The sequence below is a fragment of the Penicillium pulvis genome (assembly GCF_028828015.1).
Source record: "Penicillium pulvis strain IBT 33274 chromosome Unknown contig_23_segment0_segment0, whole genome shotgun sequence".
Classification (NCBI taxonomy): domain Eukaryota; kingdom Fungi; phylum Ascomycota; class Eurotiomycetes; order Eurotiales; family Aspergillaceae; genus Penicillium; species Penicillium pulvis.
In genome coordinates this window covers 2,455,257-2,467,936 of record NW_026643075.1, presented here as the reverse complement: position 1 = coordinate 2,467,936, position 12,680 = coordinate 2,455,257, and the positions used below count along the sequence as shown (strand labels likewise).

General features: G+C 50.3%; 5 protein-coding genes across 5 annotated transcripts; 2 read left to right on the top strand and 3 right to left on the bottom strand.

Moving 5' to 3' along the window:
• Positions 1 to 157: 157 nt before the first annotated feature.
• Positions 158 to 3,826, bottom strand: N7503_005197 (uncharacterized protein; the record flags this gene model as incomplete). The annotated part of the gene is made up of 1 exon (XM_057064744.1): positions 158 to 3,826. The coding sequence occupies one exon, from the start codon at positions 3,824 to 3,826 to the stop codon at positions 158 to 160; it is 3,669 nt and encodes a 1,222-aa protein (XP_056922487.1).
• Positions 3,827 to 4,496: 670 nt separating this feature from the next.
• On the bottom strand, positions 4,497 to 6,816 carry N7503_005196 (ATP-dependent RNA helicase SUV3; the record flags this gene model as incomplete). The annotated part of the gene is made up of 2 exons (XM_057064743.1): positions 4,497 to 5,469; positions 5,522 to 6,816. 2 exons carry the CDS (start codon positions 6,814 to 6,816, stop codon positions 4,497 to 4,499), a joined length of 2,268 nt encoding a protein of 755 aa, XP_056922486.1.
• A 409-nt stretch (positions 6,817 to 7,225) lies between these two features.
• N7503_005195 (Sec1 family protein) lies at positions 7,226 to 9,691 on the top strand (the record flags this gene model as incomplete). The annotated part of the gene is made up of 7 exons (XM_057064742.1): positions 7,226 to 7,259; positions 7,315 to 7,352; positions 7,413 to 7,500; positions 7,568 to 7,714; positions 7,770 to 7,972; positions 8,036 to 8,502; positions 8,569 to 9,691. The coding sequence occupies 7 exons, from the start codon at positions 7,226 to 7,228 to the stop codon at positions 9,689 to 9,691; spliced, it is 2,100 nt and encodes a 699-aa protein (XP_056922485.1).
• Positions 9,692 to 10,347: 656 nt separating this feature from the next.
• N7503_005194 (putative G-patch domain protein) lies at positions 10,348 to 11,115 on the bottom strand (the record flags this gene model as incomplete). Its single annotated transcript, XM_057064741.1, has 1 exon — positions 10,348 to 11,115. One exon carries the CDS (start codon positions 11,113 to 11,115, stop codon positions 10,348 to 10,350), a length of 768 nt encoding a protein of 255 aa, XP_056922484.1.
• Positions 11,116 to 11,321: 206 nt separating this feature from the next.
• On the top strand, positions 11,322 to 12,636 carry N7503_005193 (putative oxidoreductase; the record flags this gene model as incomplete). The annotated part of the gene is made up of 2 exons (XM_057064740.1): positions 11,322 to 11,498; positions 11,569 to 12,636. 2 exons carry the CDS (start codon positions 11,322 to 11,324, stop codon positions 12,634 to 12,636), a joined length of 1,245 nt encoding a protein of 414 aa, XP_056922483.1.
• Between the last annotated feature and the right edge of the window lie 44 nt (positions 12,637 to 12,680).

Genomic DNA, 12,680 nt, shown 5'->3' with positions numbered 1-12,680 from the left:
TACATAATTTCATTTAAAAATAGACTTGGTTTGGGAGTTTTTGGCATGATGAATCAAATACTCTTTTGAGCAACTTCTTGGGTAATATTCCAACAAAGCAATACTTAGATACACTAGGACGAAAAACAATCCATCCATACACATAAATAAACCAAAATCAACCCCAGGTTCCACCACCACCTCCCCGTCCTCCACGGCGCTGGGCAGAAAGACGCCAATCATCCTCGCCTGCAAAGCGATTATGCAGAGGCTGGATGCGCTCGGCCTTCTTGCGCTTCGACAAACGGTCCGTAGGCGCGACCTTGAAGAATGTAGGCGCAGCCTCAACAAGCCACTTTGGCTCGATAGAAGTAGTGTAATGCATATACTCCTTACTCGTTAGAACAAGCTCGTGATAAATAACATGCTCAGAGCCCTTGCCAAACAACGCAGAAGACGGGTGAAGGTAAACGGGTGTACCCTGTACCAGCGTCTTATATCCACCTTCTTGCTGATCTTTCCGAGCTGCATTGCGGAAGAAACCAGTGCAAAGAGCTTGTCGTACTTTGGTGGTGTCTCTGCCGCAAGAAATGATGTGGTGCTTGTACCTTTGCATGATACCGAGCAGTTGCTTGCGGACATCCTCGGCGCGCTTGATTTGCCTTGCTTGGATGAAGTTTTCGAAGCACCAGGAGGAGTTGAAGTTGGATTGCTTCCAGCCGTTGTACACGTTTAGTAGAGTCAGGTGGTCACCCATAGGGTCGTGGAATTTGGCTTTCTTTTGATCGGCTTGTTGTTGTTTCTCCTTGGGACGGTAGAATGGACTTGTGATTGATAGCATTGCGACGATGGACAACACTTCGTCTGAGCAGCCCATGTCCACAGATGAGATTAGCACCTTGGCTAGAGCGGGCTCCATAGGGAAATCGGCCATTTTTCGGCCTAGGCGTGTGAGGAGACCCTCATCGTCTAGTGCAGACAATGCGTACAACTCTTCCAAGGCAGTAAGCATCGTGTTGGTGGGTGGCGGGTCCATGAAGTCGAAGTGGAGGAGGTCATTGATGCCCATTGCTTTCAACATGAGGATCGTATTACAGATGTTCTGCCGTTGGATTTCAGGAATGGTTGTTGGTAGCATCTCTGATTGATAAGCCGCTTCGGTATATAGTCGGAAACACTTTCCTGGGCCAGTTCGTCCAGCACGGCCAGCACGCTGTTTAGCCTGGGCTTGGGACACGGGTGTCACCACAAGAGAGTCCATTCCAAGCTTCGGGTCATAGGCGTTCTGCTTGACAAAACCAGGGTCGATAACATAGAAGATATTGTCGATCGTAATGGACGTTTCGGCGATGTTGGTTGCAATGACGACCTTGCGGGCTCCTGGTGGTGCGGGATCGAAAATTCGTGATTGCATTTCGCTGGGAAGGGCAGAATAGACAGGGAGAATGATCAATTCAGGGACCGATGGTCCTAAAGCTTTCATTCTTTCGAAAAGAATTTCACACGCCGTGTCAATTTCTTCCTGACCCGTAAGGAAAAGAAGGATATCACCGGCGGCCTCAGTCAAATGGATTTGCATAACGGTGATAAGAGCCGCATCGAGGTAATCAGATTCCGGCTCTTTGGAATACATAACCTCTACGGGGTATGTTCGGCCAGGAATGGAGAAGATAGGGCAGCCATTGAAGTATTCAGAGAACTTTTCGGCGTCCAATGTCGCCGAAGTAACAATCAAGCGGAGGTCGGGCCTGCGTTTGACTGTCTTTTTTAATAATCCGAATAGAATATCAGTCGCAATGGTCCGCTCGTGAGCTTCGTCCAACATGATCACGGAGTATTTCTTGAGGTCGGGATCGATCAAGATTTCTCGCTGAAGCATACCATCGGTCTGGTACTTAATGATGGTCTCGGGGCTTGTCATATCTTCGAATCGAATTGTGTAGCCGACTTCAGCTCCCAAGCGACAACCAACCTCCTCGGAGACACGCTTGGCCACGGACATGGCAGCAACACGGCGTGGTTGAGTGCAACCGATGATGCCCTTGTTACCGTATCCAGCCTCGGCTAGATATTGAGTTAATTGCGTGGTCTTTCCTGAACCTGTATCACCAACGACAATCATAATTTGGTTATCTGCGACAGCATCAAGTAACGGTTTACGGAACTTGAACACTGGCAAACTTTCACGCTGCTGTTTCATAGGCATATCCGTACGTTTGCCAAATGACTGGGTCTTTCCATCTCCGTCTTTGCCCATCGTGACTCGCTTCCATTCTGGTACCGCTTCGTCGTCCTTCGGCTTGGTAGTACGTAGCTCTGAAGCAAATTTCCGGTCTTCGGGATTCACCATAGGGTCGAGCCATTGGGCACCAAGGTCAACATCGGCTGCCCGTTCAGCTGCTTTATCTTGTGCTTCTTGTTGTTTCAAATCGCGCCTCTCCTTGGCAAGAGTTGTACCGGACATTGCTGCGCGGTTCATGGATCCATCAGGAGCCTTGACAACACGGATGGGAGAGAGTTCCAGTGATTGCTTGGTCTGGCCAGCCAAGAAAGGAGGCTCGTCGTCCTTGACTTCGATGTCAACATCTTCCTCCTCTTCGAATGCTCCTTCACCGGTGAGAGTGGCATGGTATTCTTCCTCCAGGTCAGGATAGTCTGCTGCGGAAGCAACACCAGATGCAATCAATTGGCGGATTTCCCATCGTTCCGGAGAGGTCATGCGCTTTCGATTCCGCATTGGTCGGCCATTAGATTCTTCAATGACCGGCACATCAGAACTGAGACCGCCATACCGATCAATTGCGCCACCTCCGCCATCGAGTCGTTGCATATTAGCGCCTGACGCTAAACGTTTTTGAGGGATAAGATCCATTCCAGTGACTTGATCGGCCTCTTTCATCGAAAGACCAATACGACTGCCCTCGATGCTTACAACTTTAACTTTGACTGGCTGCCCGCGAGAGACGAGGTCAGACGGATGGTTTACACGCGCGCCCTCTTGCATGGCCGACACATGAACAAGACCATCAACCTTCCCTTTGACTCCCTGTAGATTGACAAAAGCACCAAAATCCTTCACACCTGTCACCGTTCCATCGTAAATCTTGTAAAGTTGAGGGTGGTCGTCCAGCTCAATGGGTGGTCTCATATCATCTTCGTGATCACGGTGACGCCGTCTCCGGTCTTTATATGTATCGATAGATCTCCCAAACTCGTCGACAAGGTCGTCATTCTTGCTGCGTCGCTGCGATCGAGACCTTGAGCGGTATCTATCTTTGTCTCTGTGTCGACGTCCACGACTATTGTCGTACTCCGGGCTGCGACTTCGTTTGTGACCGCGATCATCTCTGTCTCTGTGTCTCGAAGTTTGCGGTTTGTCATCCTTTGCCTTTCCAGCCAACCCTTCCAACATGGCGAATGTATCATCCATCGCGCCAACTTGTGTGTCATCGGCTTGATCCAGGTAGTCGTTTTCCGCCCAGCGTTTCTCGGTGTCTGGAACAGCAAGGCCCTTAAACACGCGTGCTTTTTTCTCTAGCGCATCAAATTCGTCTAAACCGTCGTCGATATCTCCATTGTGCGCGTCGCCGTTGCCTGCTTTCTTTGCTTTGTATTTCGGGTGCATGGTAAGGACCAGGCGATCGATACTCTCCATCAGACTCTGCGGGAACTCGGCACCCATGTCAACGAGCCCCTGCTTGAACTCCGGAAATGCGCCATTGCATTTCAGGTGTTGATCGATGACAAATTCGGCGAGGGTTTTGTCGTTGATGCCCAGATGGTTCTGGAGCTCGTTCGTCACCCGCGACACGAGTGAGAGCAGCTCCAGCGACTCCAGGTCATCCATGGCGGTGGGCCCGAGGGATATAAGGGCAAAGCGACCAGGGGCGAAAAGCAAATGCCAGCGAACAGCGAAAAGGAAAGCTTGGAGCACGGAATGCAATGTTGAGGTTCAACTCCAATTGAAAGGCGGAAGGAAAATCAGTCCGCCCGGTCGCCACTGATAAGGATAAGATAAGCTGATAAGAGAAGTGTACGAAGCAAACATAGACCAGCGCTATATAAAGGCTACGAACATAAGTGAGAGAAATCTATAATTCAGCTGATCACCTGAGCATATGATGGAGCTGTCCAGAAGTTAAGGTGGCTCCTATTCTAACCTTCCATATAAAAATTATGTGAACTTAATTGCTACCATGGATAACTTTCGCTTGGACGGCGGGCCATCTACTGAGATCTAGAGACGACGTTTATGCAAGGATCACGCGATTTCTCCAGGCATGTTCAAAGTGCATGAATGTATGCTTTTATAGCTTCGATGGGGTGAGGAAAGGGGGGGGGGGGGGGGCAATCATGCAGAATCTTGGGTTTTCGTGACTAGTGCAAGATTAAAATACTGGAGACGTCTACCTGTAGACTTCTGCGTAGTATGCTCAAATCCATAACAGAGTGGATTGTTGGCTTGGTGCTTTCTATCTAATATACAAATATACAAGTGTTGTTACAGTGAATCTTAATTATACACGAGGAGTCTGTTGCTCCACGAAATCTTCGGAGTCCTCCATAATTCCCACAGTTTCAGCTGGATCCGAATCCTCTGGCAGTTCATCCATTATGCCCTCGGTTCCATGTTCTGGGGAGACCAAATCCTCTTCATGAATGAGACTTTGCTGGCTCATGATCTGCTTCTGTAGCGCAATTTGGCGTTTCAGGGAGGCGTCCTTGCGCAAGTGCTTATTGGCGGAGAACTCGGTTAAAGCTCGCATCAGCCTCTCCTCCGTAAGCGTCTTGATATGTGTCGCAAGGGTTCGATCCGTAAAGACACCACCGAACCGGTAGCTCAGCCACAAATAAAGGATGATAGCCTTATGAAGCCCCTCCAGCTCATACATGTAATCCTTACTTCCAGACACAGGCTTTTCTAGGATTTCCAGGTTCAGGTAAGGAATCTCCAACAGTCGCCCTTGAGTATTGCTAGCGATGCATTCGGCAAATGCCAAGGTCACGTCACGCAGGGCCAGGTTTCGGGTTTCCAATGGCGCGGCAATGAGGAAAAGCTGGTCCGTGACCGACAATCCGTCCACTCCATCCAAGACCTGACAAGCTTCCTGTTGGCTTTCTGTACTGCACATGAAGAAAAGGCGGTTCATTTGGGCGATTTCAAGCACTCGCTTGAGCAAGTACTCAAAGGGAACATTCCTTGGGAAGTAGAACGAAAATTTCTCGAAGGCAAAACCTGGCGGCAAGATACCGGCGCCTCTAAGTGGCGGAGGCTCAGTGTGCATGGCTTCTCGGATGTATGGGAGATCGACTTCTTCAAGACATGTAACCAAACCGACGTTGGCGCCGTCTTGACTACTATTCGTAGCGCTGGCGGGGCGGTATCGACCAGCGCGTCCACCGATCTGTTTGATCTCTGGAACAGTTAATCGGATCAATCCGGCCGGTGTCCGCTTAATAAGAGTCTCGAAGATGATACGCTTGACGCTCCTACGCTTGGGTCAGTCAGAGCCTCCAGGCTAGATAAATTGATGGCACTCACAAATTCAACCCCATACCAATCGCATCACTTGCCACCAAATAGTCATAGTCGTTATCGGGATCATTGAACAACGCTGCCTGCTGGGTTCGAATCGGCGCAGGCAGACCGCCGTAGACAATCGCAGCTCGTCTTCCAGTGATTTTTTCAATGTCTGCCTTCAGGGCGTGAATTCCAACACGAGAGAATGCAACCAGGCAATCGCCCTTTTGAAGTCGCTTTAAGTTGCCGCCAAGGCTATGTGGCATCACTTCCAGAGCGTTGAGCCTCTCGTAACGATGAATCTCCAGGATATCTCCAGTAAGGGCACACAATTCTCGAATAAGCGGTACTGCACGAGTCTCACCACAAAGGTGTAGTTCAGCAGCCTGACAGCCAAGCACAGCTCGAGTCCACGCCCAGCCTCGCTTAGTATCGGCAATCATCTGAATCTCATCAATCACTCCAACGTCGAAGGCCTGTCCCATGCTAACCATTTCCACAGTATTGCTCACAACCCGCGGTGTCTTGCCATCCTCGGGGACTTGGACTTCGTCTCCCGTAACGAGACTACACGGTATACCGTTATCCTTGAAGCGATGATATACCTCCTGTGCAAGCAGTCTTAAAGGTCCAGCATAAAATCCAGCTTTGGCTTCTTCCAACCGCTTCAGCGCATGATATGTCTTTCCCGAATTTGTGGGGCCGACATGTAAATGGATTTTCCGTTGGATTGATCGTGCACCAGGATACCATTCTGCGGGGAAGCGAAGGTCAACCACTTTCCGTTGCGCTTCGAGATTGGAAGTCGAGTACTTGTTCGTCAGATCCTCAGCGAATAGCATATATTCCAATTCATCCCGTATTCCCTGCGCTCCGTTATTGAGATATGACTTTTGCAACATGGCCTTCAGCTCTTGTAGCGGAGTCCATTTCGCTGATGTCACGGTTTTCTCATCTACATGGCAGGCATTCAACACTTGGCGCTCAAGCCGTCCCCATCCGTCCAAAGGTTGCCCTGTTGTGCGAAGCCTCTCCTTGGTTTGACGCAATGCAGTTTCAACCACATTGTAGAAATCGTGAGCCCGGGTGGTTGTTTGGCGAGCAGCTCTTCTGGCGTCGCCGGACTTCCCCCTGCCTTTCTTTCCACTCTTTATGGATTCTACGGCCGCAGCTTGCTGGTTAAGTTTTGCTTTCAAGACAGATCGACTTGTTCGTTGTAGAGGGGAGGTCGTTGCGAAATGTCGCTCCGTAGGTCTAGCGAGCGAGCGAAACGCGCAAAAGAGCGAGTGACTGCCTCTGCCAGTCCATGGCTGCATGGATGCGCAGAATTCCGGCACAACGGAGAGGAGTTCAGGGTGGATATAAGGGCGGTGATTTGATCTGGGCGGCCAAATTGTCGAATTTAAGGGCAAAAGGAGGTTGACTGGTTTCAGTAGTCGTTTCAGCGAAAGTCGAAGAAAAAACGATCACATTTGCTTATCGGGATGCGTTCCCTGGCGCGCCACCCGAAGATCCACTTTCTTCCTTGTCGAAGCTCAAATGGTGGGGAACCACTTCCCCTTCATATACCTCATACGAAGCCACCTAACTCATAGTTTGGTGCTCCTAATTCACCGGCCTTTATTTCCTTACACTCTTTACCTTTCGTACACTTAGTACACCTCCCGTGGGATCCGTCTCTCTACCTTCAACCAGCTGCAGCTCCCACTCTGTGGCCCGCCAAACATGGGCGCTTCTGTAATTGAAATCCAGCGCGACAGTAAGTGTCTCCCCTGGTATGGTGATCGTCCCCTTAACTAAATCGCTCTTGACAGTTATTCTAAACACGATCCGCCAATCCGTCGGCCACGAAGTACGTTCATCCCTCCTCCCCCGCTGTCACGGACATTAACAATCTCGCTCCCCCGTCCAGTGGAAAGTTCTGGTAGTCGATGAACAAAGCAGGAAATTAATCAATGCCGCCGTCAAAGAGGAAGAGATCCTCAACCTGAACGTCTCCAGTGAGCCCATTGTTACACCTCAGTTACCTCGGAGTAGCTTGCTAAGAAAAAAATCACCACCCCGCAGATGTCGAACAGATCGAGCACCGACGGCCGTCCAACCCGGACATGGACGCGCTATACATATTATCCCCGGAATCATGGATTGTGGATTGTCTCATGGCCGATTTCGAGGTCAGACGGTACCGGAAGGCATTCCTAGTTTGGACCTCTTGTCAGTGGGCGGCAACACCGGAAGCTCCAGAAGCCTAGCTAACGGGTGTCTACAGTCCTCGACCCGCAGCTCCGGCAGCGACTTGACCGATCTGATATGGCACGGGAACGGATTGCCGACTATCGTATCATGAACATCAGTTTTTACCCTCGAGAGTCACATTTGGTCACCTTCCGCGATCCATACAGCTTCCCGATTCTGTTCCATCCAGGCTGCAACAATTTGATCCGTAAACATCTTCAAGAGCTGGCTCAAAAGGTAGACTTCCCATTGGCTTCACATGTCAATTGTGATCTTAAACTGACACTTTGCTTCTCTCAGATTGTCTCCCTCTGCGCTTGCTTGGGCGAGTATCCAATCATCCGCTATTTCAAGCCACGAGCCCCTACTCACGAAGCTGCTGTCCTTTGCTCCCATTTGGCGCGGTTTGTTCAGAATGAATTGGATCAGTTCGCCCAATTCCAACGCGATTTCCCGCCACAGACTAACCGACCTCGGGGCGTTTTGCTCATCGTGGACCGGTCCATGGACACATTCGCCCCTCTTCTCCATGAGTTCACATTCCAAGCTATGGCTCATGACCTTCTCCCGATCAAGGATGGGGACAAAGTCACATACAAAACAGTGCTCCACGAAGGCAAGGAGAACGAAGAGCAGAAAGATATGGAGATTGGTGAACATGATAAAGTGTGGGTGTCGTACAGGCACATGCACATGAAGGATTTACTTGGAAAATTAGGAGAAGATTTTGCCAAGTTCAGAGCCGCCAACCCTCAGTTTGCTGAAGAGTGAGTTTATCAGCGATGACTGGTGCTTATTTCCCATACTGGTCAGGCTGACAATAGACTTCGCAGTAACGACAAGACAAGCGTGAACACAATCAAAGATATGCTCGGAGGACTGACCGAGTTCACGGAAGGCAAGGATGCATACACCCTGCATTTGAACATGGCAGAAGAGTGCATGAAATACTTCCAACAGCACAAACTCTTGGAAGTGAGCTCCATTGAGCAATCATTTGCTACCGGTCTCGATGAGAACTACAAAAAGGCCAAAAATCTGGCAGCACAGCTTGTTCAATTACTCGACGATGAGCAGGTCATTCATTCCGACCGACTTCGGTTAATTCTGTTGTACATCATGTACCGTTACGGCTTGCTAGGCGGGGATATCCGAAAGCTCATGGCGCACTCCGACCTACCAGGGCGCAATGGGGACGTTATTGCGAACCTGGAGCTCTTGGGTGTACGCGTCGAAAAGCCACTCAAAGACGATAAACCACCACCACAGCCTTTGTTCAACCGGTGTGCCCCACCTCCAGAGGGAGAAGAGATCAGCCTGACACGGTACGAGCTGGGCGTCAAGCAAATGCTCGAGGAACAAATCCGGGGGTCACTGGACACTACCACCTTCCCATTTACCCGACCTCACACAGATGCCGATGGTAGCATGGCCGCGCAGGACATGTTATCGCAGCAGACCTCTCTTCGCAGCGCCAAACCTACTTGGGCCCGCACACGAAGTGTTGACCAGCCCCGCCAACGTATCATCGTCTTCATGGCCGGTGGTGCCACCTATTCCGAGTCCCGCGCCTGCTACGAGGTCTCCCAAGCCCACAATCGAGACGTCTTCCTCGCTACAACACACATGCTCAACCCGGGCCTGTTCATGCGCCAAGTGGGCGATCTCAGCGTTGACAAACGCCGGCTGGATATTCCGGCTGAGCGTCCAAAGCCCACTGCCCCCGCTCATCTATTCGAGCGTGAACCACCGCCTGCCCCAGCAGCACCACCGCAGAAGAAAAAGCCGGTTGCCACCCCGAACCCGCCCACCCCGCCTACAGCGCAGATGGCAAACATGTCCATGAAGAACGGATCAAATGGAACACCACCACCCCCGTCTAGCGGGAAAATCCACAAGAAAGATAAGGAGAAGAAGGAAAAGGAAAAGAAAGACAAGAAGTACCGTTTCTTCTAGGTTCCATGGTTTACTTGTGCACTGTGTCTCCATTCAAGCGCTGTTGTGATACCATCATTTCTTTAGTCTTTGTCTTATTCTGGTTGGTTGTCGGATCTGAGTTCCCAAGCATATATTCGAGGCGCTTTCATCGACAGCAGGGAATTCCCTTGAGCTTCGTTCTTGCTTAAGTCATAGGGGTTGCAGGCAGGTTCTTATGGACGTATGAAGAGAAGGGGAAATCCGTAGTACAGAGGACTTGCAGTACATAGGAGGCAATTTACGCTTTTACCGGCTGTAGAATCTATCAGTTCTATCTTCGAAATTTCAATGCCTATTTTAGTGCGGTCTTCCGCCACCTCTCGCGCGGGCTGTGGTGATCCGCTCTGTATGAAGTAGTTCATTAAAGCATAGAATTACCTCTTTTACGAAGTAGTGAATTTATCGCTTTTCTTATTTATTGGCTGACAAGACTGTTGGAATGGCCTTGAAGGCGCATGCAGAGTGTATATGTTCGTATCAAGGGTATCATAATCGAGAAATGCTAAAACAAAATGCCAAACCCACCTCAGATCCTCATATAACGAGTACCTACCCGCTTAGCAGGTATACTGTAAGATTTCAAGCACTCTCTCCAAGGTACTTCAATACCTCATCATTCTGGAAAAACAAATTCCTCATCTTCTCCCCCTCCTCTTCGCCTCCGCCTCCTTCTTCCTCATGTCCTTAGGATTCAATTTTACAACCTTATTCTTCACCGGCAAAGGAACCTTAATCGGATCTCCATCTTTATCAAGTCCGGATCCCAATCCCGCTGTATCGTGCTTGATCCGGCCCTTCAGCGGCTCCCTGATACCTTCGCGCCCTGCTGCGCCTAATCCGAGTCTGCTATCGGGATCCCAGCCGTAGGTGGATAGGTAGCGCATTCCTGCGCGGGTACGATCGAGATGGCTGGGTGGGTAGGAGTGTTTGAGACAGACTTGGTGGGCTAGGGAGGCTTCGTGGGGACGGGATGTTGTTTCTTGTGATTCTGATTGTGATTGTGGATCTGACAGGGGGAGGTTGCAGACTTCGCAGTAATTTTGTGTGGAGTCTTTGGAACGCTCGACGTTTTCTGTAGGGACTGGAGGTGCAGGCGAAATAGTCTCTGTTGTTGGTGGAGCGAAATGAGTTGTTCTGGGTGGCGGTAGAATGTCCTCGGGCGCATTTGTATTTGTATTTGTATTTGTAGGCGTGGAAGGAGATGTCTTCGATGAGTTTTGTTGCTTCAGAACGATCGACAGGTATGTATCTGCGATATTGGTGCCAGTAGAAGATGAGCCGGCCGTAGTATTCAGCTCTCCCGAGCGCACAAAAGGTACTCTCTTGCGCCGGATTCCAGCGCCGAAAACACGCTGGTCTTCTAATGGTAGGTAGTAGTCCTCATCGTCGTAGTCTTGGGACATGGCGCACTGCGCTCGAGACTATGTAACGAGTCGAGTCAAGAGGAAAGCAAGCTTGATTGTAGGAAGGAAGATATTCCAAGAATAGAATGTTCTGTGGTGATAAGATATCCTTATCGATAGCGATAAGAACGATAAGCTAACATACGTACACGCTTCCTCTTTTCTTTACCCTTTCTACACTTTCTCTTAATTCACGCCCGCCCAGCATGCCTATCCCAATTCTCATCCAGGCAGTCCAGCTGGGTGTCTCATCCATCCCATATGCTTGGCCAATCCTAAAAGTTGCGCCATGGATCATACTCATCGCTGCGCTGAAGTACTACTTTGGCGGAGCCCGCAACACCTCCGAGCGACTGATGCATTCTAGAAGGATTATGGTGACGGTACTATACTCCCCCGCAAACAATTCGCTTATTCTGAATGAATCACATACTAATTGTATCTACGGAACAGGGCGGAACGTCCGGTATAGGCGCACAAGTTGTTCTAGGACTCGCGCAGCGCGGAGCCCAAGTTATCCTCCTAACCCGCCAACCACCCTCCGACCTCTTCGTTGTCGAGTTCATCGACGATATCCGCAAGAACACAGGTAACCAGAATATCTGGGCCGAGCAAGTCGATCTCTCCTCTCTGCACTCAGTTCGCACATTCGCTACAAAGTGGATCGATAATACCGAGCCCCGTCGTCTGGACGCTGTTATCTTATGTGGCGGCATTGCTGTACCGGCGTCCGCGAAAAAGAACACCATTGACGGAATCGACGAGGAGTGGCAGGTGAATTATCTTGCCAATTTCCACCTGCTGAGTATCCTGAGTCCGGCATTGAGAGCACAGCCCGCGCACCGAGATGTACGAGTGATTTTCACAACCTGCTCAGGCTACATTGGAGCGAAATTCGAACTCGACCGTGTCAAGAGGGGTATGACTGGCAGTTTCATGTCAAAGGATAAGAAGAGGGTTATTAAAGCTGCGCCGAAGGGTATTTATGCGCTTAGCAAATTTGCGCTTATGAACTTTGCGTTCTCTTTCCAGAGACATTTGAGTTCGTTCAAGAGACCTGATGGACTTCCACCTTGTACCCGGGTTCTGGTTGTGGATCCGGGTCATACACGGACTCCTGGTACTCGGCGCTGGATGACTGGTGGCTCGCTTTGGGGCTTGCTGCTCTATCTCATTACATGGCCGTTCTGGTGTTTGGTTCTCAAGTCGCCGCAGCAGGGTGCGCAGAGTATCTTGTATGCTGCTATGGAGGAAGAGTACGGTCGTGGTGTTGGTGGGTGGTTTATCAAGGAGTGCCGGGAGATGGATCTTGCGCGGACGGATGTGCGGGATGAGGATGTTGGCAAGCGGCTGTGGGAGTTTAGTGAAAAGCAGATTGAGGAGGCTGAGAAGGAGAGTGCCATCAAAAGGGCGGCGGAGAAGAAGGAGAGGGAGGCTGCTAAGGAGAAGGAGACTCGCAAGGAAACTGCATCTGGAAAGGCGCAGACTCCTGGATCCAGGCGGAGCAAGAAGGCTAAATAAGTGGGAGAAGATGGTTTTAAAGTGCATGCATGTGATGGGTGTTG